The 26,920-nt window shown below is 48.6% G+C and overlaps 1 protein-coding gene across 9 annotated transcripts in view; it reads right to left on the bottom strand.

Annotated features, from left to right (window-relative positions):
* The window catches only part of EYA3 (EYA transcriptional coactivator and phosphatase 3), a 2,553,793-nt gene that overhangs the window by 444,830 nt on the left and 2,082,043 nt on the right, over positions 1–26,920 (bottom strand). For all 9 annotated transcript variants that reach the window (XM_069623074.1, XM_069623072.1, XM_069623073.1 and 6 more), the window contains one exon: positions 11,027–11,187. In XM_069623074.1, coding sequence (XP_069479175.1) covers positions 11,027–11,187 — 161 coding nt within the window. The remainder of the gene's footprint in view (positions 1–11,026; positions 11,188–26,920) is intronic.

Raw genomic sequence — 26,920 nt, 5'->3', positions numbered from 1 at the left:
CTTGAAGGATTTCCTAAGCTAATTCCCACTCGTGGGAGACTATGCTGTGCCTGCTCAGAGCATCCACCCCGTGTTCTCCTCTCCGGCTAGTTGAACTGCCGATCTAGACATTTCTTCTTGAATTGATTAGTACCAGAACTGCATTGCCTCTCTGCACAGTGGTAGTGACCCTACACCTACTCTCTTGTTGAGGTAGTAAATGGCCACTCTGTTGTCTGTCATTGTCAGAACCATGTTTCCCCGTATAGAGGACAGTAAGGCCTTCAGCGCAAGTCTGATTGCCCTCAGCTCCAAAATATTGATGTGTAGTTTGGACTCTGTTGGAGATCAACAACCACTGATTGTCAGATCATTGGCGTCGGCTCCTCACCCCGTGATTGAAGCGTCTGTCGCTACTGTTATCTCTGGTCACGGTTGCCAAAAAGTTCTCCCTTCAGAATGGTGCCCCGCAGACCCACCACAGATCGTGCAACCCTGCTTGGAACCTGAAGTAGGTCTGACATGTTTCCCGAGAATTGTGACCATTGTGTTCTGAGAGCCCACTGAAGGGATCTCATTCTCAGGAGAGCCTCTGGCACCAGAAAAATGCAGGATGCCTTAAGACTGAGCAACCTCAAAAAAATAAAATAAATAAAGAATCGAAGGCCGGGAGAAGCTGGGCACTCTGAAATTTGGAGACCATCGGCAAAATGTCTTGAGCCCTTACCTCTGGTGGCGAGATCTTTACCAAGGATGTATCCATTACAGCCCTGATGAACTGGAGATTTTGAGAAGGTGTCCTATGGGACTTCTTGTAATTGATGGAGAAGCCCAATCTGTGAATAGAGTGGCTGGTGATGTTGAGATGATCCAGGACTTGTTCGCGAGAACGCGCCCTGATCAGCCAATCATCCAGGTAGGGGTAGGCATTAATCCCCCCCTCTCTCTGAGACTCGCTGCCACAAACGCCATCAACTTGGTGAAAACCCTTGGGCGGAGGTCAGATCGAAAGGCAAAACTCAAAACTGATAGCACTTTCTGTGCTTGAGATTGGCACATGAAAGTAAGCATCCTGAAGCTCCAATGACACCATCCAATCCTGGAGGTGGAGGGCCTGAAGGATCTGAGAAAGTGTGACCATCTTGAATCTGTTGTGTCTCAGTCCTCCGTCCTTCTTGGGTATTAAAAAGTATGGGGAGAACCATCCTTTGCTCCTCTCCGCTGGAGGCACCAGTTCCATAGCGCCTTTCTCTAGCAGGGTCAATTTCCTGCACAAGGAGCGGATCTGAAATTCTCAAAGAGTGGCTCCCCAATCGATGGTTCTGAGGTCTTTGAATGAAGGCAAGCCAGTAACCTTGGGCTATGGTTTCCAATGTCCATGCATCCGAAGTAATGTCTTGCCACTCTTTCAGATGCTGATACAGCCAGCCTCCCACTGGTGTTTCGTGACTCAAGACATCAGAGAGGTTTTGAGGCGGCTGATGCAGTGGCTGTTGGTAAGTATGCCCCTGCGAGAGCAGGCTTTGCACCTCTCCCTCGTCCACCACAGGGGACTCTTCTTCGGCCTCTTTGACGGCCACTCCTCTCGCTCTTCCAACTGAGGAGTAGTAGCAAAAAGATCTACCCCTCCAAGGCTGTCCACTGGGGCGAAAGATCTGAGGCTGCCTAAAAGCGGCACCTAAGGATTTGGCTGCTGCCTTCGTGGTCTGCAGCTTCTCAAGACTTTCGTCAGCCTTGTTGCCAAAAAGGTGACACTCGTCAAAAGGCATGTTAAGGAGTCTAGACTGCACATCCAGCGCAAATCCAGACTTCCTCAACCAAGCAAATCTGCGTATTATGGTGCTAGTTGCCGTGGCTCTGCTGATGCTATCAGCAGAATCCAGACCCGAGAGGAGAGACTCGCACATGGCTTCTTTGCCTTCTCCAACAATAGCCAAGAATCCGTCTCTTTCCTCCCCCTTGGGAATGTACTTCGCTGCCATGGAAATACAGTCCCCTAGAGTATATGAGAATTTTGCTAAGGCACATGTGGAGTTGGCTGATTTAAGACCCATGCACAAAATACTTTCCTTGCCCATGCATCTACTCTCGTCATCCCTATCTGGAGAGATAGTAGGATAAGCCGCTTGCTTTGAAGTTGCTGTTGCTGCCTTTCCCACCAGACTTTATGCAGTGGTGTGTTTTGATAGGTAGTTGGGGGTATTTTCTAGTCAGGTTTTTGTTCACTGCCGGATTAGACTCTGGTGTTTCCCAATTTGCTGCCACCCTTTTTTGGAGAGCGCTGTGAAATGGTAAAATGGGATCCATTTGCAGACCCTTATCAAGGATGTCCGTCAGATCATCCTGCTCGAGGGGGAGAGTAGGCCTACTCCATCCCAAGTAGTCTACAACCTTAGAAATAATTTCAGAGACATTTCTCTGTGTCCACTCACCGAAACACATCGCCAACAACAGATGTCATACCTTCTCACATTCCCACAGGTGTCCCGATGAAAAAAGTACCTCACATGTGTGGGTGCACCTACCGGGGGCGCAAAAGGAAAGGGGTAACTAGCTGGTAACCCCAAGCCTTTCGCCACAGCACAATTTGTTCATGTGGGCAACCTACAGATTTGGGCATAGGGTGTCGAAGCCAACAAGGAAAACGGGGAACCCCATGCGTTTCCCAAAAGAGGACAGCCGTGGGAATGCACAGAGGTCTGACTTGCGCGAAGCCGCCCAGAATTTATTACCCAGAACCCCAGACAAAGTGAACATTGTGTTTTTTCCCCACCAAATATCACACTTTGTCGGGGATTGTGGCTAATAAAAACTGGGGCAATTTGCGCAAGGCAGACCTCTGTGGATTCCCACGGGTGTCCTCTTTTGGAAAATGCATGGGATTCCCTCTTTTCCTTGCTGGCTTTGACACCCTAGGCCCAAATCTGTAGGTTGCCCACATGAACAAAATGGTCAGTGGCAAAAGGCTTGGGGTTACCAGTGGGTTACCCTTTTCCGCCCCCGGTAGGTGCACCCACACATGTGAGGTACCGTTTTCATCGGGACACTTGTGGGGACGCGGGAAGGTAGGCCATGTGTTATTGGCAGCGTGTTTCGATGGGTGCGCTGAGTGAAATGTGCGGAAAATGAGTTTTTTTCCCCACATTTCAGACTTTAGGGGGTGTCTGGGTAATAAAGTCTGGGCCGATTTGCGCAAATCATACCTCTGCAGATTCCCACAGGTTTCCTCTTTTCGGAAATGCATGGGGTTCCCTGTTTTCCTCGGTGGCTTGGACACCCGAGGCCCATATCTGTATGTTGTGCTTGTCTGGAGAAAGTGTCAAATTCAGGTGTCGAAACAGACTTGGGGTTACCAGTGTTTTAGGCTTTCCCCTTGGCGCCCAGGTAGGTGCACCCACACATGTGAGGTACCGTTTTCATCGGGACACCTGTGGGAACGCAGGAAGGTATAACATTTGTTGTGTTTGTGTGATTTTCATAACGTTTTGACCCATTTGCTGGTGCCCTTTGTCACACAACCCTTTCATTTCCCAAATGTGACCTACATTTAGTCGCTGCTTTAGGCATCATATACTTTTATAACCTGCACAAGTCACCTACCCTTGAAAAGGTCTGCCTGTGCTCTGTCAAAAAATGGATGCTTGTCGTTCCTCACCACATTGGTTTTCCCGATTTACACATGCTAAGTGCGTCTGTTCAGGCCATGAGCATAAAAGTCCTGTGTACCATGGCTCAGTGTTTGGCTTGTGGTATTGCTTGTTTTGTAAAACACTACAAAAAATGTGTGCTTTCCTAACACCACGAGTCGGGGGAATGTAGCGGAGCATTGCTTTTCTCAAAATTCATAGAAGCCATTGCCGTACCAAGTGTAGGGGAGGACTGGTCCAGGAGACCCCTCTCGCCTGCGTTTCTTCCCCAGGTGAGGGCTATGGCCCATTGGGCGTTCCCTCATGCCACCCGGGCCCAGGTGGTGGAGGGCTCACCCACTGGAGACATTGCCCACACGTATCGAGTGCCCACATGTATTGATTACAACACAAATTTAGCTAGGCCCAGAAACCATTCTTTGCCCGGTAAAGATGGTGTGAGCTCAGCGCACTGTAGCGCGGCCCCCACCCTTGGAGAACATCCCTGTTGCCGCAGCACCCTGGCAGATCCGCTGCGAGCACGTTCCCACGAACAAGACGACATGAGCTAGCGCAATACGCTAACATTGTAACAGTTCACCTCCCGCAGTGTACTATCAGCATGACCCGGCCAGCAGGCCTGAACAATGAGAAGAACGGCAAAATGGTCATCTGATGGCAGACAGTCTTTATATATATGTATATATTAATGTCAAGACCTCTTGCGAAGTATGCTTTCTTCCACAAAATCTCCTATATTACAAACGCCTGTAGAATGTATTAAAATGAGAGAGCATGCTCCCATGATATAAGCAATGGCGAGTTCACACCCTTGCAGGTGGATACCAATAATAAAGGAACGCTCCAGGGATCTGTTTGTTGCGTATATCACTGGGCAGCCTACCTCCCATGGTTTTGCACCATAACTAAAGCTAATGCTGCTAGAATACACGAGAAAGCGAATGCAACTATACTATGAACTCATGTAAAGGATGCGCGAGAATGCACTTATAATGTGTGTATGTCTAAGCCCCTTATGTGCCACCACCGTCACGTACAGTGGCGGGTCGTTTTCTATGTACTCCACTGATCTAACTACTACCTCATTTACTGCGAATGTATATGCATGTAACTAAAACACTGTAGCTGCTAGAATATAATGTACAAATATGGTGCTCGGACTGGGTATAATCGAGACGCATCCAGCAAAGGTTAAATGCATGTTTTGAAGTGATTTTAAATAAGTATTATAGAAAGTATTCAAATGTTTGCGATGTCTTTACCTATATTCGGCAACACACGAGGGAGATACCTTTGTGAATGCGTACAAGGTCTCGATGTATCCCCCCTCCCTCCCTGCGAAGGCTGCCAAGACATGAAAACAGAGCCCCGCTCTGCGTTATCACGCCTCCCCCGACCCGACTGGAGCCGCTTCAAAGACTTGTAGCCCCACTGCAGCACCCAAGGCCGCGGCCAGCCACCTGCATTATTTACAGCACAGCAGTAAACCTTTGTCTAAACTCAAGCCCCCCCTCGTAAACCCCACAACCCACCGGACTGTCTCAGACTTATGGCCCTGTGCAATCAGGACACCCAACACTTTGACAACACACAGCGAAACATCCATAACCACTTCTAACAGAAAGACCTGTACCACCCGCCCCAGTCCCCGAAGCTTAGCCCCTCGACCTATGGTCCCGGTCAACAGATCACGAGTAACCAGGCCTCGATATATTACCTCCAGACCCCTCACAAGGTGCATTCCTCCTGTGTTGCATTAACCTATAAAATAACCTATTGGAAGATTTACTAAAGAGAATAACACTGTAAATGAATGAATGACTGCGGTGTGCATGGCCGAGGGCAAGTAAGTCAGAAAAGGCATTCATCTCTGCCACAGGCAGCATTGGCACACCAACACCGCCCGGATGAACTCAAGCCGACCTGCCAGGCCCAGCCCAACCCACGAGGGTGACCAATGACGTCCTTCAGCCAAGACCAACCACGCCGCAGCAGCACCTATAGTTAGTCGTCGCCACCCAATCCCAATGAACTTGTGCCCCCTATAGTATGTAGGTTTTGATGACGTTTTTTGTAAATATATACGCCTGTCTTTGCTATTGTCAGACAGAGCGCTCTCGGATTTTGCAGAGTTCTTTGCATGCCCAATTCTGATTGATAAACTCCCATTTACGCTCACCCGCACTGTGTCTTGGCCTTATTCCCATTTTGGGGGAGTCCTTCATTGTCTCTCATTGCGGGGAGGATCGTGCTGTTTGGGGACGCTTGCTTTCACAAGCCAACCATGTCCAACACACTTTTCTTTCGGTCATTTTCCCGCTTTTCCCCTACCTAGTTGTTGATGGACCTATGCAAATCACCCCTTCCTAAACTTGGAATTTTGTCTACCTTTCAGAAATATATGCCTTTCTCTCCTCCAATTCGGCTTTCCTACCCTTTTTTTCCATTCCGTCCATGCATGTCCAATTGGCAAAAATGGCCAAAATCGGCTACCTCTCACAAAACAGTTGATAGCCAAATCAAAATATTTTTTTTTCGTTTCCACTCAACCTGTTTTTGAAAGCCAGGAAATTGGGGAAATAACCACAGCAAACCATTTGTTCCTAGCTCTTACAAGGAAAAAACCACAGGCTTCTTTTTACATCATTTTATTGGAATTTTTTTTAAAAAACCAACGTTTTCGCCCTTTTTGCTTATTTTCTCTCATCCCGCTACAGCAACCGAGGATTCCTGGGTGACGTTATGACCGTCTACATGTGGGAAAAAAAGGAGCCAAATTTGGCCAAGAGATCTCATGTAACAAAAAAGTTACAAGGCATTGAATGGCCACATACCGAAATCACCCCGAAATCACCAAAAAAGGGCGGAAATACCCATGGCAGTTAAAGGGTTAAATGATAGTGATTTGTGTGTGGACTTAAGAGTGTGTAAAATAAATATATATACTCTTTTCGATACAAAGCTTTGGTCAGTGTTTCCTTGTTCCATAGATACTGTAGTCCTATTGTGTAAACCATGAATACTGCTCATCTCTCTCCGGAGATAAGTCTGACTGCCCAGCCACAGCTACCAACCAAATCTGTGTAGTACAGACTGATACCAAAGGTGATTTATTGCATATACCTGTAGTCTTAATCTTCTGTAGTGCTCCCTAAGGGAACTGCATAGGATTCTGCCTAACAACGTCACTGAGGTGGGAGCAGAGGAGGGGGAGCCGAAAAAACCCATGCAAGGTCCTCTGCTGTATCCTCCTGTTGTCGCTGGGTGACGTGTCAGGCCTCTAGGTACCACGGACCAGAAACCCCTTGAAGCCGGAGAAAGCACAGGATTTGAACTTGGCACTGCCCTGAGAATGAGGGAAGGACTTCTGTCCTGGCTTTGTAAGGATGGCCAAGGACTTGGCGGTTTGAGTGTAGGTTTATTTCTTTGTCAACTAGTCATTGGTTGACAAATGAAAAAGTCCATGCCGTTGAAGGGCAGATCCTGAATCTGCTCCTGCATGTCAGAGGAAAACTTAGTGGCAAGCATCCACAGCGTCCTTACCTCGACACCAGGGCACAGCCCTCTGTTGGCTGTGTCGATGTGGGAGACATAAGACTCCATGAGGTCCTGCGCAACAGCCCAGGTTTCTGCCAGATCAGCATTGAAGGAAGCTTGCTAGTCCGAAGGGAGTTCGGGCAGAAATTCCCCAAGCTCCCACCACAGCTTCTGGTAAGCTGCAGCCAAGAGGGTGTCTGCGTTGGCTTACCGCAGACACAGTCCCGTGATGGAATAACAGTGCTTGCCCAAAAACTCGAAAACCTTATCCTCCTTGGAAAGACAAGTGGAGGTGGCTCCCGTGGAGAAAGACAAAGATGATGGTTTCGAATATAATGAGGCCGCAGCCACCACCGAAGAAGGCATATGCGGGTGGGAGGCCAGGAGGATTGGCTCCCGTCCGTCAGCCTGTCCCTGCTGTCTAGCTTCTTGTTCATCTGGGCGTGGGCCCTGCGCTTCTCCCAGACCTTTCTCACCACCTGCAGAACATCCTTCAGGGAGGGGGATGCCAGACCAGATCGTGGTGCGCTTACCTAAAACGTCTATTTGCGCTCCTGACTCCTGGGGGATTTCCTCAGGCAGAGGAACCCCAAAGAACTCCACCAGGCCCTGAAGGCGGTCATGAATGTCCTGAATGGATGCCAAGGGTTCATCATCCTCATCAACCCCCCACCCTACTTTTCACAGACCGAGGTGAGTCCTGGCTCTAGGAGACAGGTGCTGACGGGGTCTCCCCTAGGTCTATGGCTGAAGACAGGTCCAACCACTGTTGAGGGGAGCGGTGGTGGTACAGGAGGGGTCTGAACAACCGGTAGGGCCAGGACCGGGGCAGGGACTGGCACCGCTGAAGGAACGGGCGGAGCACCCAGAGGATGAGTCTGGGGTGGCGCTGCCTGCGGGATGACCTTCATGATATCCTTCAGGAGCCCCTTCATATAAGGGGAACAAGCACTTCCTCTTCCTCATACGAAAAAGCGGTCCTCGCTAACTGCTGGGTGACCCTAGGGGACCGGCCCTCCGAGGCGCTGTGCCTCTGACCCTGAATAAAGTGCCCAGGTGCCTGAGGCATGTAGCGGCTGCGATGGGTAGATATAGCCCCGAGGAGACCAGATGCCTGTACCGTACAATTTGCAGCCACTTCCAGAGGTAAGGGGACTGTGATCATCTTGTAATCCCATTCACTGGGCGAAAGCACAGACAAGCCCGGAGTTGGATCCAAGATGGCCACCAGCCTGGCAGGCTCTGCCATGTGCCTCTCTGAAATTGTGAAGCTTTGCACCACGCCCTAAGTGGGAGAGCGCTAAGGCCCTGAGCAACGAGAGGCCTCAGACATGTGAGGAGACAGCTTGGCTCTTGCACACAAAGCAGAAGCGCCGACCTTAGAGATCACTCTGGTAGGTGCTGAGCCCTTGTCCAGTTGGCCGGTAGTCCTAACACCCTGACTCACAACCTCAGAGTAAGCTCCGGTAGGCTAGATGCCCTCGGCACCTGTGCCAGTAGCCATGCTGGATCGTGCCGAGGACAGGCTCTTGGAGGTGGCACTCGACGATCCCTTACCACTTGGGGTTGCAGAAGAGTCCGAACTTGATCGCCCTTCCGAGGACAGCTAGTTAGGGTCCCTGAGCCGCTCAGCTTGGGAGCCAGTAGCCTTAGAGGCCTCAGGCCTGCCAGAACCTGAATCCGAGGAACCCCTATTCGTGGGAACCCCAGAGAAGAAGTCCCCGCGCTGTGGAGTGTGCTGAACTGAGGGCCTAGCTTGTCTTGACGAGAGGTCCTGGTGACAAATTCCTTAAGGTGGGGCAGAGGAGAAGTGTGGTAGATCTCCCTTCATTGCGACAACCTATTCTTCAATGCCCTGTGACCGAGAGCGCTGTAAACTGAATAACTGAATATGAGTCCCAGCGGTGGTCGGGCCCAATACACCCAAGACGAGAGTGCATGGGGGTCCAAGGCCTGGAACGAGCAGTTGCATTAGGGACATCTTGTGAATCCTCCTGCAGCCAAAATGTGTCGGGGGCCGCGATGCACCGAAGGGAAGTTAAATATGATTAAAAAAACAAAACGGGGAGCAAGTGGAAAGATAAAAAAGTCAATGCACTGGCTGCCATGTCCGGCACTGTCCTTGTGGAAAAGGTGACTGAGGTGAGGAGCCGGAGGGCGGGGGGTTACCCCGCCCGAGGCTGCGCCCCGCACGCTATACTAAAGGGCAACCTCAATTTTTTGCTGCTAAAGGTTCCAGTACTGTCCCCATGTTGGGGGATGCCCACCAGGATGGAGGAAAGATATGCATTGCCATTTTCTATCCCTCCCGGTTTTATTTTTTTTTAAGGAACATTGAACAGGATCAGGCATCACACTGACAGCCCTAAACCCAACTTGGCTATTCCCTACACACCACACAAAGATAGTCGAGGCCCAGAACCATCACCCAGGAAGATAATACCAACATTTGTACAGCCCTTAAAGTTATCTCATAGGAAGAGGACAATTTCATGTCCCCCACTGTAAGAAAACACCTTGTGGGAGCACTAACACTTTTCTTACACACTATCAACAGTTCGCTCAACAACATCCCATGCTGAGTAGATCCCCACCCCTTCACTGCTAAATAAGCTCAAACTCAAGCCACAGGACTATGATGACTATCGCCAGATCATGCATCTATCGTTACCTGACGGGTCTTCAAGAAACTTGCCACCCTCCAGCTACATGGTCAAATTTCAGAATGCAATTCCATGCAAGAATCTAAATCTGGCCTCTTACCAAGATACCTCACCAAGTCTGCCACCATGTAGATTTGTATTGTAGCTCCACACACCATAGACAAGTAGAGGCATGCCTTCTGGACATGCTCAACTGCCTTACTGCATTCAACACAGTTAACCACAAAACACTATTATGCACCAGTGCTCTTGCAAGGGATTCCTCTAATCTGTCCTGCACTTTTTCACCTCCTCTCAGGCACCAGCTTCACTTGATGGGCATCAATGGTTCTGGTCGACATATCACAACCTGATACACAAGGGTGCATTCTCCTTTTGTTAATTTTCAACCTCTTCATATAACTTATTTAAGAAAAGCCAAAACCAGCATATCAATATACAGCAATATGTTGATAATGCGTGGTAATAGGTGTTTCAAAATCCATCAACTACAGGGCGGTCACAGGGCTGTGAGCATGGATGTTAAGTGTCTGCTTAAAGATGAACCCCACGAGAACTGAATTTGTCCTTCTTGGAAGTTACATGAAACATCACGAAATTCGAAAATAACAGACAGAAATGAAGCTTGGCAAATTCTATCACAGCTGGGAGCCAGTGAGAAATCACTTGCAATCAGGCTTCTCTCTTAAGTCTCACAGATTGATTTTCTGTGCAAAATAAAGACCTTCACCCAAGCCTCAGACTTCAGGACCATGGTCCAAGATTTTGTATTCTCCAATGCACTGAGGCATACAGGCGAGTTGCACCTTTTAAGAGATAATTAACATTAAAGTTGACATTGCAACTCCATCCCTCCCAGATGTTATGCTATGCACCATTATTTTATTCCTTTCCCTCTATGTCCAGCGTTTAGTTTCTCTCCAGCTAGGTTCATGCAATGGAATATCTATATATTTGCAATTTTCTTTAAAATTAATTTTCGAAATTAAGGTTTGAAATGAGTAGCATTAGAAATTTATCTTTTCTAGTTTTTCATTCTAGATTATTACAGGTTAAAGTGAATACCACAAATGAATCACATTTTCTAAAAAAAACTGAATCGTCCTTTCTTGAAGGAGCCATTTATATAAATTAGGCACAACTGTAAGCAAATGTATTAGTAATTACAATTAAATAAGTTCCTTGCGAGAACCAACTCACCACCAGCATTGCTTTTATAATGATCGTAGATCTCTTTCACTTTCCTGTATCTGAAAGCAAGTTTCCTCATCCAATCCACTCCTCCTTGAACACCAGCACTCGAACCATGACCACTACTGCTGCCAGAGCTATTGAAATCATCCGTAGAAAAATTGTAGTTGCTGAAAAAGAGATACTTTTTCAGAGATGGCAATTTAAGGAGACCACAAAAAAAATGACTGATTCTATTCTATGTTAAAAAAGAAACCAGTTACGAAATAAATGTTCAACATTACATATCACTATGTGCAGCATAACTTATTAGCAACTTTCGTCCCTGGCACCAGTGAATAAGAAATTAGCAACAATATGACTAGGACAAGATATTTACACAGTTTTTTAATGAACCAGTGGTGTAGCCAGGATTTATTGGCAGGGGGGACCTACACCTTATACAAGAGAGCTTCCAAGTCAGGGGTTCCAGCAGGAAAAAAGGGTATATACACATTTTATCGTGCAGTTTCTTTAGCATGCTTCCACAAACCAGACAAATGTTTTAACTATTCTGGGCTATTGTATAATTTTCACTAGTTAAAAGACATACTTCAACCAAATGCTTACTCACATTGAACCAGATCTAAGCGATGTGAGCTTAGCTTAGTAATATCTCCTCAGTTTTGCCACAGTACTTTCAGGACACACAACAAAAGAAACTAAATGATAAAGGCATTTACTTGTAGCCATTGTTTGACTGGGGCATGCAGCTTGTCACTTTTCTGATTTGATTAAAGATTTGAAGTGCAACGCAAAACCGAACACTTCATGTATGTATGGCAAGCAGGATTTATAGAAATAAACTAAGTAGCTGAATACAAAGGGGGTTTACTTTGTGATTCAATGTGTGGTCTTGGAAGCTTTGATTGCTAACTGGGGTCTGCAGTGTGAATTACTCTTAGTAAAAAGACGGAACTGTACGAAATGACCAAAAAAAGTCTGACTTTACAAAGTCAGAAAAATGCATACCACCAAAAGGTTCGAACACCAAACGTTTGAACCTTTGGTAACATGCATTTTAGGTTAGTATAGTGAGCGGGGGTTGCGGGGGGGGGGGGGGAACCTTGCAGTACACCAGATTTTTTTTAAAAAAAAAAACAAAAAAACCCATTATAGGACCCTTTTGTGGTTTGTACATTTCTTATGCAAACTTTTCTGTCGCAGACTTTTCCACGAAGGAAAAATCATGCAGATCCAAAAAGACTTGTCACAGGGAAAGGAGTAAAAGTCCCTGTATTAACAGTGAGTAGCAGTGTTGGGGGTCTGTCCTTGGCCCCCCAGGCGTGCCCGTGAGCCCCCAACCCAACAGAGCTCAGACTCACACGTCCGTTAGGTTCGGGCTCCCCAGTCGCTCTGCGATTCCGGGAACGCCCCGTTTATTTAAGCCGCACGCGGCGACGTGCAACGTCACGCCGCTGCGTGCGCAGCCCTTACGGGGCAACGCCACAAGCAGTAGCATCACTAATAATACATGTTTATATGAATCACCTAAATGAGATTTATGCCATCAATTGCAATGAAGATGAGAGTCAGCCCGGCCACACTTCAGGCAAGTGCGTGTTTTCGTTTCTGGCACGCAGGGGTAAAATGCACGCAAAGTAGCAGCTGAATTCGAGAATTCCTAATCCTGCTAAAGGTAGCAATGGAGGAAAAACAGGAATCACTTTTCTCATCTAACGTCACTGCACTTCATGCACACTGATGGTTCTTAAAAATATCCTAAAGGTAGATTCAAGAGGGCGGACGTGGAAGACAGAGCTCCAGCCTCGAGCCGCCCTGCAGCTGAACCGCAAGCTATGCACCCCCCATCGGGTCATCAATAGCGACCCCGCCATACAGCGGACTCAAACCTGCGGGAGAGCGCCCTGACAGGGCACTGAGTGCCGAAATCCGCAGCCGCTGTGCGGCGCGAGGGACGCCGCAGTGGGCCACAGATGCTGTGCCAGAGTTACACCCCAGGGACAGCAGAGCCTGCCAGCCCAGTCAAAGGGCAGAGAGTGAGCCCAGCCCCAGAGACTAGGCAGGAGCAGCGCATGCACTCCCCCTTTGCCCCCCACGGAGGAGCAGAAGAATAACGTCCCAAAATGAGCATTGAGAAACAGTGCGGAAGGAGCGCTCAGGGGCCTAAACAGAACGCGAGGTGTTGCCGCGGCTAATACGCTGGCTGGTCGGGCCCCCACCCGGACTGTTGGAGCAGCTGGCTTCTGGTGCTGCACCTTTAAGGGCACAAGCATGTGGCGAAGTGACGTTTCACTCTGCCGTGTTCCGCATAAATAAAAGGGGCATTCCCGCCGCCTCAGAGCAGCCGGGAGGCAGAACCGATTACACCTGTGTGCATGTGGCTCTGCAGGCGGGAGGAGGCTCACGGGTACTCCGGTTGGAACCGGACAAACATAACAGTGGCGACGAGCATCCGTTTGTTCACCCGGGCACGGTGGTGTAGGCAGTGAATTATTCTTTTCGTTTGATGGAATTTTCACCATCCTGAATGCCGCGCAGAGGGGAGAAACCATGCGGTTTGGCAGCCCTTTTGTACAATAGGCCTGGGATGGTTGCAGCTCTTTCCTAGAGTGCCTGTAGCCATCCAGCCTTCATTTTTCGAATTCTTGTCAGTGGAACAGCTGATCCGCACGTGCTGTGCCTGTGAAATCATTTTCTGCAACTTTTCATCGAGTTTGAGGTGAGGAGCTAGGGGAGGCCTGCAAGTTTTGTGTGTCTGTTCCCTGGGCCCATTTCTGGATCCACTGGAGTGGCTTGGTAGTTCCTTGGCAGCAACATCTGCCAATCCTGCGCACAGTGGACTGTGGTGCATGCCAGGTGCCCCTGATTGTTTCATTTTGGACATTTTCTGGGGTGCATGGACTGATGCACTGGTCTGTTGTCCGATTGGTGGTAGAAGGAGTCATCAAGTGGTCACAGGGGTTCAGCTTTGATTTCAGCTTCCATCCAGTGTGTGTCATCTTTCACTGTCTCACAGATATTGGCACTGTTTAATAGTCTAGGTGCTGGTGGTGAGTTGCAGCCCCATTTAAGTTAGGTGGGGTGCCTGTGCGCTGACCATCATGAACGAGCAAGCAGGACATCCTCTGCTCCCTGTGCAGGCCCCCCAGACTGGTGCCCCAACTTCAGCCTGTGATGAGGCCACCTGGAACTTTACAACCAATACCCGAGTTTGATATCTTGGGTGCACCATCCAGCCAGGGGCCTCGTTGGAAGATGTGGATTGATAGGCTGGATATGTATTTTCGGGCCACCATGGAGACCAATGATGACAGCAAGTTGGCTACTCTGCTGTATTCCGCGGGCCAGCGGTGCACAACATTTTTCAATCTCTTCAACCCTCCAACAACTCTTATGATGCTGCAAAAGCCGCTCTGCATGACTACTTCCTGGCACTTGCGAACATTGACTATGAATGTTTTGTCATGCGCCAAAAGGATGACGAGACTTAGGACACATTCAACGGAAGGTTGTGCCGGCTAGAGGTGCCGTGTGGGTGGGACAATCCTGACACAATGATCCGGGACCAGCTGATCTAGGGATGTGCGTTAGGCAAGTTACGCAGACAGGTGCTGCTGGAACCCAGCATCAACTGCCTCGCATAGGACGGTGTCAGGAGGTGTCGGAGGTGAGCATCCCGGAAGGAGGCGGGATGCGCCCTGGTAAGGCCGAAGAAGTATGTGAAGTGGGCCGTGGTCTGGGTGGCAGAGGTGTTAGACGCCCAGGTAGAAACCAGCAGGACAGAAGCACCAGGTCAGTGGATTCATGTTTGAAATGTGGTTATGACCTTCCACACCCAGCAGAGTGCCCAGCGCTGGGGAAAGCGTGTGGCCGCTGTGGGGCGTCGGACCACTATGCCCGAATGTGCCGAGCTCCACTACTAGTGGTGGTCCCAAGGGGGACGGTCAGAGCGGGGTTCTTTTGACAACAATACCCCCCCACCCCAACGTTGCCTAGGTGGATCAAGGGGACTATGGTGCCATACCGGAGGATGAGGAAGAAGAGGAGGAGGAGAATGTATTCTTTGTGTCCTGTGTGGGCGTCCTGCAGACCAAGACCAGGAGGCAGCCAAGGTGCCTAGTGAAGGTGAAAGGGTTATCAGTTCCCGTGCTGGTGGACACAGGGGCATCGGTGAAGGTCATGGCGCGGAAACACTATGACGCCATGGAGTGTCCGCTGAAGTTGGTAACTCCCAAGGCACGCATATTCATGTTCGGTGGGGGTATAGCCAATCCCGCTAGATGGTGCATTTGTGGCCAATTTGGGACCTGGGGAAGCATCAATCAGCGCACATTTCCATGTGACCACGATGAGCAGTAACACCCTGCTGAGCTGTGCGGCGGCAGAGGCCTTGGGCATTGTCAGTTTTGCCTACGCTGTATACTTGGAAGACATTCAGACGCTGCTGGAGAAATACGGCAGCCTGTTTGAGGGCATTGGACGGATGGCTGGTGACCCGGTGAGACTCCACATCGATGAGTCTGTCCAAATGATTGCCCAGAAAAATCGAAGGGTCCAGTTCCATCTGAGAGAGATGGTCGACCAGGAGTTGGACAATCTTGTCAAACTGGACATTATTGAGAAGGTGGAGGGCCCGAGTCCGTAGGTCTCTCCGATTGTCATTGCCAGGAAACCAAAGCAGACTGACTCAGTTAGAATATGTTTGGACATGTGCCTTCCGAACAAAGCGATCAAGAGTGAACGACATCTGACTCGCACCATTGATGACATAACACATAATATCTTCTCGAAGCTGGACCCGAGGGCTGAGTACCATCAGATGATGTTACACCCTGAATCACGATACACTACCACGTTTACAACTCATCGTGGTCTCTATCGCTACAAGCAATTGAGTTTCGGGGTGACATCGGCCGCAGAGGTATTCCAGAACATAATCCGTGGCGCCCCTGCTGACTTGGAGGGAGTGCTAAATTTCAGAGATGACATTTTGGTGTTTGCCAAGCCAGAGGTCGAACACCTGGACAAACTGGCAAAGATTTTTGAGCAGCTCCAGTCTCTTGGTCTAACATTACATAGAGACAAGTGTGAGTTCCTTAAGACCACAATTGAATTCTTCGGCTTTGTCTTTAAAGAAGGGGTGTATCACCGGACCCTCAGAAGGTGAAAGACATTATGGAGGCCAGACCCCTAGAGAACGTCTCCGAAGTGCGAAGTTTTCTGGGAATGGTCACGTATTGTGGCCGGTTCATCAAGAACCTTGCCTCCCATTCAGAACCGCTGCATGCTCTCACCAAGAAGGATGTCACCTGGCAGTGGGAGTGTTCGGGAGATTTCTCATTTATAACTAATTTTCCTTACCTAGTGAGTCCCTCAGCAGTTTTGCTGGATTTCTGGGGTTTATTTTTAACACCTGGTAAGAGTGTGAGCCTTTTTCCCCACTCTTACAGTGTATTTTTTGTGTGTGTTCTACTTTTTGTGCTTATGGGCTATGGAGTGTCACCAACACCCTAGGCATCATCTTTTTACTTGTGTGTTACACGGCACCTTTAGTGCAGTGAAACAGGGATGTCTTTTAGACTTCCCTTGTGAACTCAATTTCTGGGGATGACTACTGTCCCCTAGAAACATGTAAAGTCACCATTGGCTTTACTAGCCTTTTTTTTTTTTTTTTACATTTTTATTGATGGTCTCAGCAGTTACATTCGTACCCAGTTAGCACAGTTTACAATCGCATATACAACAATATCTTCATTGAATGCTTAACAGTTGTCATTTACATGGTTGTTTCGGTGTCTGAAAGCATATCACAAAGTTATGCCCTGAAGGGGTCCCAGATGTCCTTTGGCCTACTCATACTAGGTTGAGTCAGTACATACTGCTCCTCACACTCGTTTATGTAGGTTAACTCACGCAGGAAAGTGTCCATGGTGGGGGCAGTTGGGCTCTTCCATGCTTTCAATATACATCTCTTAGCTATGACACATTGAACAGCCGTCTGATTTTTTTCGGAACATTTACCAATATCACCAAACAGATATTTTTGTGGGGTCAAATTTGGGGGGGATCTGTGTGATTTCAGCTAGTATATTTGCAACCTCTTCCCAGAACCGTGCAACAGCTGGACACTCCCAGTACATATGATAGGATCCCGCTGCCGGGGACCCACACTTAGGGCAATTGCCTGGGTCGTCAGGCATAAATGTAGCTATCCTGGCGGGGGTATAGTGCAGTCTATTTAGGATTTTAAACTGGATTTGGCGCAGACCCGCATTAAGGGACACTCTTTTCGCGAGTGCGCAGTATCTTGCCCACTTATCTTCTGGTATTGACATTTTCATGACTGCTTCCCATTTCTCCTTTAACTGGCTTACCATGCAGGAGCGAGTCTGTATTATCTTATAAAGTCTGGAAATTCCCAGCCCACCCTGTGTTGTGACCAGCTGTACGCACGGATGGGAAGGGGGCTCATCGGGAAAGGATGGCCAGCACGCTTGATATGTGGATCTCATTCGGTAATACTGTTGTGTCTTGAGCTGCCCACCTCCCATGCTCCTCGTGAACACCGCAAGGGTCACAAACTTCCCCTCTATGTACATGTCTCCCACTTTCATCTCTGTATCAGGGTCCCAGATTTCCTGTAAGCCGGTATCAAATGTGGGGTGGGTTTGGGGTATTTCCACAGGGGAATTTCGGGGTTATATGGGATCTCTATTTTCAATTTTTTATATATAGCTCCCCAGGCTTTTACCGTGCAGCTCACAGGGTCGAATTCGCAAGAGTCCTTATGTCTGGTGTTGAAAATCACCGACCTGATGTTGGTGGGCACAGTGGTGTATTCTTCTATTCGCGTATGAGGGGAGTTGTCCGATTCATCGTACCAGTACTTTGCAAACTGTGCCTGTGCCACCGTGAAATAAAGCTCAAAGTCTGGTGCAGCTATTCCCCCCTTTTCATATGGTTCTGTCATTGTCTCCCAACTGATCCTGGCCGTCTTCCCGTTCCAAAGAAAGGACACCACCATGGATCGAAGTCTAGAGAAGAACTCCCTCCCCGGCCATATAGGGATATTTACAAATAGGTATAGCAATTTTGGAAGTACACTCATTTTAAGAATGGCAATTCTACCGTGTAATGAAATTGGGAGACGCCTCCAGATCTGCAATTTAGTATTAAGTGTTTGTAGCACCTGATCATGATTATCAGTGTATAAGGTTTGTCTATTGCTAGAAACCAGAACTCCAAGGTATCTGATGTGGTGTTCAGACCACTTGAGGCCGCACATTCGAGTTGGGCATTTTGTGGAGGGGGTGAGCGGGAACACTTCTGATTTTGCACTATTTACCGTATATCCCGAATATTCTGCAAATTCGTTGATGTCTGCCATGATGGGGACAATGTTTTTATCGGGTTCTCGAACATAGAGCAGCGTGTCATCCGCATACAATGATATTATTTGGGTGTCTCCTTTCAGCGTTACTCCGCTTTACTAGTCCTTTTAAATACAGATCCAGTACAAACCATCTTACAATGGAATACTGGAGGGGAATATCTTTCCCCTGTCTTTTGTACCTCAAGGGGCACTTTGTGTCCCCCTTCCCGACTTGACATGGCTGGTGGCAGTGGTAACCATCATTTTTACATGGATTCCTGTGTTAGTGTTCTGGCTGTGGTGACAGAAGTGAACATAAAACCCGCTACCCCATATCATTTTTATCTTGGGTCCTAGCGTGGGTTTTTGCCATTTCATGTTGGAAAGGACTTTCTTGTTGTTTGCTTTTCGCGCCAAACCAGGTCTGGTTTCCTCGTTCTCCGTCCTTTGGCGGGCTTCTGCAAAGAAGCCCTCCTTTGGCGTCTGGGTGTTTAGATGGGCTGAATGTGAGGGAGGGGTTTAGTAACCCCCTGCACAGGGTCTGCTTGGAGACCCAAGTCAAACTTTGTGTCCATTGGCTGAGGTGGTTGTCCGTGCTGGACAACCCCCCTGCTGTGTTATTGACAGCCTGACGGCTGTGTGAATGGGGGATTTTTGCATAAAAGGCAGGACTCTTGGGCTGGAAGTCAGAGTCGCCACTGGAACTACAAGAACTGAAGAGAAGTGGAGGAGAAGACGGCTGCTGCAACCCCTGGATCCCGGTGAAGCCCTGCTGTAGTCCTGAGCTATTTACCCTTCAACGACAGAAGATCCAGTCCGGAGTCTTCTTCCCTTGAGCCTGGTGGGATCAACCAGCTCACCTTCTACAGCCAGAGAATCCTCTTCTGGGTCGAAATCGCTGCACTGAGCTGTAGTGGTCTGGATAGCCATCAGAAGAGCCCTCTCCTGTTTTTAAGGAGCACACCTTTTATTCCTCGTTGCTTTGCTGCTGCTGCTGGCTTCATCACTAGGTAGTGCAGACCGCTCCAGATGTCGTCCTTCTTGTCCCCCCCGACTGAACCTTCAGGAACCGTGAGTCTGCAGGAACTACCAGGAACAACTGCCGTACCACCAGCTTTCTTCATCCGAATAACATACTGTGTCCATTTGGTCGTTCTCTCCGTCCGACCTTGAGGACCTTTCCGAAGGCTTGTCCTTCCATCTTATAACTTTTGCTTCCCTTTTGACAATAGAGTACTCCTGGCAACGTCAATCTTGAACTATTCTAACCGTGTGATCGACAACAGAGCCCGGCTCCACTTGACACTGGCGCAGGCCTATTGACTTTTATTTGCCTCTTAGAACACGTCCTCTGATTCTATTGCCTTGACAAAAGTATTGCCTATGATTTTTATCCACTATTCCCTTGTTTTAATTCTATGTGCTAAGTGTGTTTGACTTCGGTTACATTTCTTCCTGCGGGTACGCTTTTCTTTCGTAAGACCGAACTGTCATTACTGTCAAAAAGTGATCACGTATTAATCCACGGTAACGTCTTTGTTTCAAAACACTGGTCTGTAAAATCCTAATGTACTTACCTTGAATTGAGCTGAACAAGAGGAATTGGTTGTGTGTAGTATATTTATAGTGTGGTTATGTTTAATAGAAGTGAAGTGTTTTGTGAACAGATGGTTTAAAAATAAATGTACTTATATTTTTAACCAGAAACCTTGAGTCAGTGTTTGAGTCACAGTAATTGTAGTCCTTTGTGTAATCCCTATTACTGCTCATTTGCTCTTGAGATAAGTCTGGCTGCTAAGCCATCGCTACACTTTACTGCGTAGTACAGGCTTGTACCAAAGGTGAAATTGTACTATCACTTGTAGTCTTAATTATGTGTAGTGTTCCCTAAGGGTACTGCATATGATTCTGCCTAACAGAGGGCCGCTGTAGCAGGCCGCTTCTGAGGACATAAAAGGGGCTTTTGACGGCTGAGGACACAATGGCGTTCTTTGACCCCTCTCTGCAATCTGAGATTGTGGTGGAAGCCCGGCCATTTGGTTTGGGTGCTGTACTCGCCCAGATTGATACAAACGTACAGCCAGCCGCATACGCCAGCAAAGCGCTGTCTTAAATGGAGTAGAGATACTAGTAAATAGAGCCTGAGGCCCTGGCTGTCCTGTGGGGCTGTCGTCACTTCTGGCTGTATGTGTTGGGGGAGACCAGTGACGGTGGTCACTGACCACAAGTCCCTATTGCCCATACTGGCAGGGTTGTACTGAAAGCCACCAGCTAGGATCGAGCGGTGGATGGTGGCCTTGCTGGAATACGAGGTGTCTCTTGAATATTGGCCTGGCACCAACAATGCAGCCGACTACCTCTGCAGACATCCGAGAGGGGAACCTGAAGGGCCACGGCAGGTCAGCGCAGAGGAGGCCGATTAACACGCCCTTCTTGTGGTGGAGGCGGTCACTCCCAACTCGGTGCCTGTTAGTGTCCTGGAACAAGCTGCAGCGGAGGCAGAATCCTTTCTCATCCTCAAGATGGCCCTGCAGCAGGGCCCGTGGAGGGTGGTGCTGGACACACTGGCCCTAAGGACTCAGGAGGCCAGGACCACGTTGGAACAGCTGTGAGGGATCAGAGATGAGCTAGCGTTCTGAGGCTGGGCTGCTGCTCAGGGGCAGTCGGATTGTGATCCCACAAGCGAAGATACAGATGATCATCGAACTGACGCACCAAGGACACCAGGGCACTGGCAAAACAAAGGCCCAACTGTGCCAAAAGGTGTGGTTCCTGGATCTGGAGAGGCGGGTTGAGGAATTCATAGCGGCCTGCGTGTGGGGCCAGGCGGCATCGCCAGCTCAGAAGGAGCACGCCATATAGAACATGCCACATGGGAAGTGGTCCATGCCGACTTTGGATCTACCAGCAGGGATACCCACTTCCTGGTAATCTTTGATGAGTGGTCCAGGTACCCTTAGGTGGAGCTTGTCGAATCGGTGGCGTTTGAAAACATGGTGTTGCTGTGGAGATCTTTGCCACTCATGGACTGCCCAAGGTGCTGTGCTCAGATAATGGTGCGCCTTTCCAGGGGCAGAGCTTTGCCCACATGATGGAAGAGTATGAGGTCCAACACAAAGACCACGCTATTGTGGCCCCGGGCAAATGGCGAGGCAGAGCGTCTAATGAGGACATTAAACAAGGTGTTCCGCTATTGCTCAAGGACAGGGTCAGAGTCTGCAGAGGTCCCTGTACAGATTTCTGCTTGAATACCTTGTGCTAGGCAGAATCCTGTGCAGTGCCCTTAGGAACCACTACACACAATTAAGACTACAAGTGGTAATACAAGTTCACCTTTGGTACAAGCCTGTACTACACTCTTAAACTGGTAACAGTAGCGGAGCAGCCAGACTTATCTCAAGAGCAAATGAGCAGTAGTAGAAATTACACAAAAGACCACAATTACTGTGACTCAAGCAAACACTGAATCAAGGATTTTTGGTTGAAAAGTAAAAGTACATTTATTTCTAAACCATCTGTTGGTAAAACACTTCACTTCTATTAAATTAAAACCACACGAAAAATATACTACACACAACCAATTGTCTTGGTACTGAACAACTCAAGGTAAGTACCCTATGTTTTTACGGACCGGTGTTGTGAAACAAAAGACGTTACCGGGTATACAGATGCGATCACTTTTCGACAGTAATGACAGTTCGGTCTTACAAAAGATACACGTATCCGCGGAAAGAAATGTTACCGGGGCAAAAACACACTTAGCACTCGAGTTAACCAAAGAGTTGGGGGCAAAAATCATATGCAACACTTTTGTCAGGGCAGACAGAATCAGAGAACACTTGCTGACAGGAAAACAAAAGTCAATAGGCCGGAGCCAGTGTCAAGTGGAACCTGGTTCCTGTTGTCGAGGATCACACAGTCAGGCAGTTCAAGATTCAACGTTGCCATGAGTACTTGGATATTGTCAACAGAGGAAGCAAAAGTTATAAGAAGGAGGGAAGACAAGGGCAAACCTTGGATGAGGAGAAAAGGGATTCACCCTAATTCCTCGAAGCTGGACACAGTACCTTATTCGATGAAGAAGCTGGTGGCACGGCAGTTGTTCGGGTAGTTTCCTGCAGACCCACGGCTCCTGGAGCTTCGGTCATGTAGACAAGAAGGACGACGTCTGGAGGGGCCTGCACTACTGAGGGATGAAGCCAGCAGCAGCGACGGCGAATAATAGGTGCGCTCCTTTAAAACAGGAGAGGCTCTTCAGATGGCTATCCGGACCACTACAGCAGGGTGCAGCGATTTCGACCATGAAGATGATCTGGCTGTGGAAGATGAGCTTCCCGGGTTGACCCCACCAAGCTCAAGGGAAGAATACTACGGACTGGATATTCTCTGGTCGTTGAAGGGTAGATAGCTCAGGACTGCAGCAGGGCTTCACCGGGACGGGGTAGTTGCAGCACCCGTCTTCTTCTTCACTTCTCTTCGGTCCCTTGTAGTTCCAGTGGCAACTGACTTCCAGCCCAAGAGTCCTGCCTTTTATGCAAAAATTCCCCATTAACACAGCCTGGCTGTCAATCACGCAGCAGGGCGGTTGTCCGGCCCGGACAACCACCTCAGCCAATCATGGCAAAGTGCGACTTGGGTTTCCTAGGATACCCTGGCCAGGGGGTGACTACACCCCTCCCTCACATTCAGCCCACAGACACCCAGGCGCCCAGAGGAGGGCTTCTTGGGAGAAGCCCGCCAAAAGACGGTGAAGAAGGCAAACCTGATTTGCCGCGCAAAGTAAAACACATAAAGGACTTTAACAAAAAGAAAATGCGAATAAACCCGACCGGAGTCACAAGAAAGAGCATTTGGTCAAGCGGGTTTATGTTCGAGGCTAATATAATAGCCTAAAACAATACCACGTTTATATAGTATAATCGCAGTAGAAAAGTTAGGGTAGATACCACTGCCACCAGCCAAGTCTAAATGTTAAAAGAGCAAAACAAAGCTCAGAGAGGTACAGACAGAAAGGGATAGGCATTAACCCTTTCTAGTACTCCATGTAAGATGGGGTGTACTGGGGCTGTAGTTTAAAGTGACTATGTAAAGTTAATGGCAACCGGTTTCTGGGGAACAGTAGTCAGCCCCAGAATAAGCAGTCATTGGGAAGTCTTAGAGACTAAAGGTGCTGTGTAACACACACAACAAGTTGGGCTCATGGAGTGGTGTGCTCCAGAGCCCAAGATCACACAACAAGTAGAAATGCCTGTGACAAAACACAGGTAAGAATGGGAAAAAGAGGCACACTCTTACCAAGTGGAAAAAGTAAACTCCAGAAATCCAGCAAAGCTGCTGGGGCACTCACTAGGTGAGGGAAATTAGCCATAAAATGAGAATTCTCCCTAACACTGTGCCACCCCACATACATCTACCGGGATGTCTCCCGCTGAGGCAATGTTCAGGCAGTGTCCGAGGGGCCTCCTACCGAAAGTGGGTGAGCGGAAACCCACGGTCATCAATGATGAGAAGGTGGAAAATGAGAGGAAAGTAAGGACTGAGCAGGAAAACATCCGAAGGACTCCGCCCCCAGCACTTTGTCCTGGGCGATGAGGTACTGGTGAGGAATTGCCATCCACAAGGGAAGCTGTCACTGACCTATGAGCCGGGTCCCCTGGACGTAGTGGCATTGCATGACTCAATGGTGACGGCATCTGATGGGACTGCTTATGTGATTCAGAACACCAGTTTCTTCAAGAGCCTGGGAGAGACCAGACCGAAAACAGCGCAGAGAAGTGACATGACTGATGTACCGGAAGAGGGCAGTGGCCTGGCTCTTCTGCCAGACTCTCCGGCTCAGGAGAGTTCAGGTGAGATGGGCCTGATTCGGGAGGCCGGCAGGAGGTATCCCCAGAGGACAGGGAGGGGAAAGCCTGCCCACCTCAAGGACTATGTTCTGGATTCTGCCTAACATTTTTCAGCCTTGTTGGGCCTCATCAGTGAGGTGGAGCTGTGCCGCTCTGAGCACAGTGAGCAAGAGGTCCACGACTGGGTTCCCACAGGTATCTTAGGGTGACCAATCCAAACTTACTTTCAAAAATACAAAAAAGGTAGCAGGGCGGGACAAAGACTGATATGCAAATGGTTATTCCTCCTTTGTGAAAAGTACAGTGAGCTAAAAGCGATGGCTGCGGAAGCTCACAGTGGGTAAAAACCACAGAACAGGTTGTTTCGAGAGGGGGGGGGGGCGCCTCCTACTTTTTTTGCATTTTTGTAAGTAACTTGGGGTTGGTCAACCTAAGTTGCCTGGGGGAACCCAGACGTGGACACCTTGCTCACTGTGCTCAGAGAGGCACAGCTCCACCTCACTGATGAGGCCCAACAAGGCTGAAACATATTAGGCAGAATCCACTGCAGTTCCCTTGGGGAGCACTACAGCAGATTAAGACTACGGGTATATGCAATAAATTCCCTGTGGTATCAGGCCGTACCACAAAGATTTAGTTGGTAGCAGTGGCTGAGGAGTCAGACTTATCTCAAGAGAAAGATGAGCAGTATTCAGGGTTTACACATTAGGACAACAGCTCCCTATACGCAACTCCCTATTTAAATTATAGACAAGTTTGAGCAAGAGTGAAAACTGAGCAAAATGGCACAGGGTCAACTAAGCAAAAATGGCACTCTAGTAATTTCTCAAAAGGGAGGGAAAGGACAAGTTATACAGATTTAACCTCTTAAACACCCGAGCAACACTTCCCAAGTGGATTGTGAACAAGTTAGGCAAGGTAGCACTTTAGCAATAGTCGTACATAGGTGAAAACCGAGCAAAATGGCACTTCAGCAATACTTAAGAGGGAAGGAAGAGAGGTTATAAGAGTTTCTGGTGCACCAACACAGTTGAGGGTGAAAAGCAATCTGATGAAGGCAGTTGCAACAGCTTTAGCCAAAGTCAATAGGCCTGTGCCAGAGTTAGTGGTACAGTCCAATGTGCCCAGGATCAAACTGTTCTAGTAGCTGCAGTCAAGTCTTTGGTTTAACGATTCAAAAGGAGGGTGCAGAAGGTAAAAGATAGTGTTAGTTGATAGGGGAGGCCAACCCAGGAGGTAGGTAAAGGATTTCAAACACCTTTAGCAATATCTAACGAAACGGGAGGCCTGGCGGAACATTGTACCTGAAAAAGTGACAATGTACCTGAAAATTGGAAGCAGCTCCAACGGTGGCGGTGGTTCCTGGCAGTTCCAGCAGTTTGTCTTGTCCAGCAGAGGAAGAGAGGCTCTCGTCGTGGAGGAAGGTTCGAGTTACTGCACTGCCCAGGGAAGAGGCCAGCCGCGGTGATGCCGAAACTGATTTAAAGGTACGCTCCATTAAATCACAGACGTGGTGGACGGGTGCCTGGCCATCCGGTCTCCGAGTGCAGGCCACTGGCGATTCGACCAAGGCAGGTCCTGGAAAGCGATTGACGAACTGGTTGGCCCCACCAGCTCAAGGGAAGAAAGACTCTTGCAGGGGAAGATCTTCTCAAGTCGTCGGAGAAAAGTGGTGAGGATCTGCAGCAGGGCTTCACCGGTGGTTCAGTCGTTGCAGATGTCTTCAGCTTCTCTCCTATTCGGTTTCTTAGTTCCAGTGGCAACGTCTTGTCCTCCAGTCCTCAGGACCCTGCTTTTATGCAGCAAGACCCCCATTCATACAGCCTTGCTGTCACTCACACAGTGGGGTGGCTCTCCTGGCGGGAGAACCTCCCCAGCCTAACAGGGCAGAGTGCAACTTGGGTTGCTTAGGCAACCCTGTCCAGGGTGCCTATTCCCCCCCTCCCACACATCCTGTCAACCCCAGACTCAGTGGCGCCAAGAGGAGGGCTTCTGTGCAGAAGCCCGCCAAAAGGAAGAACAAAGGATCCCCGGCCTGGGTTAGGATTATAGAGAAAGACACGAGAAAGAAATTAAATCAAAGTTCTGGCAATAAAAGTAAAGTTAGTGTTAAAATAAACCAGTGGTATGTTAGAGGCTGTCAGTAAAAGTGGTAGCCTCGAACAATGGGAAAATCCCATAGGGAAATATTCGCGGTTGAATATTTAAAGTAGTAACCACTGCCACCAGCCAGAAACTTTTGAGAGAGGGACGATTTGGTACCCCCTTGAAAATGAACACTAGGGAAAAAACTATTAACCCTTTCCAGTACTTCCATAGTAAGATGGGTTGTACTGGTTTGGTTCATATGAATTGACTAGTAAAGTCAATGGGGACTTTACATGCCCTGGGAGACAGTAGTCAGTCCCAGGGTATGGAGTCTATGTCTGGGGGTCGCTACGTCACCCCTGTGATAAGGCACGGAGGGTGCTGTGTACCACACATGTTAAAAAGATGATTTCTAGGAGGGTGAGAAAAAAAAACCAGACCATAAGCACACTAGCCTAAGACACACACTAGCAATCTGTCTAAGAGTGGGGAAAAAAGGGTCTCACTGTTAGCAGGAGAAAAAAAATAAACCCTGCAAATCCAGCAAAGTTGCTGGGGGACTCTATAGGTAAGGGAAATTAGACATAGAATGAG

The sequence above is a fragment of the Ambystoma mexicanum genome, chromosome 11, assembly GCF_040938575.1.
Source record: "Ambystoma mexicanum isolate Mex_15411 chromosome 11, UKY_AmexF1_1, whole genome shotgun sequence".
Classification (NCBI taxonomy): Eukaryota; Metazoa; Chordata; class Amphibia; order Caudata; family Ambystomatidae; genus Ambystoma; species Ambystoma mexicanum.
Note: the sequence above shows the minus strand (reverse complement) of the source record. Positions and strands in the feature narration are given on the sequence as shown.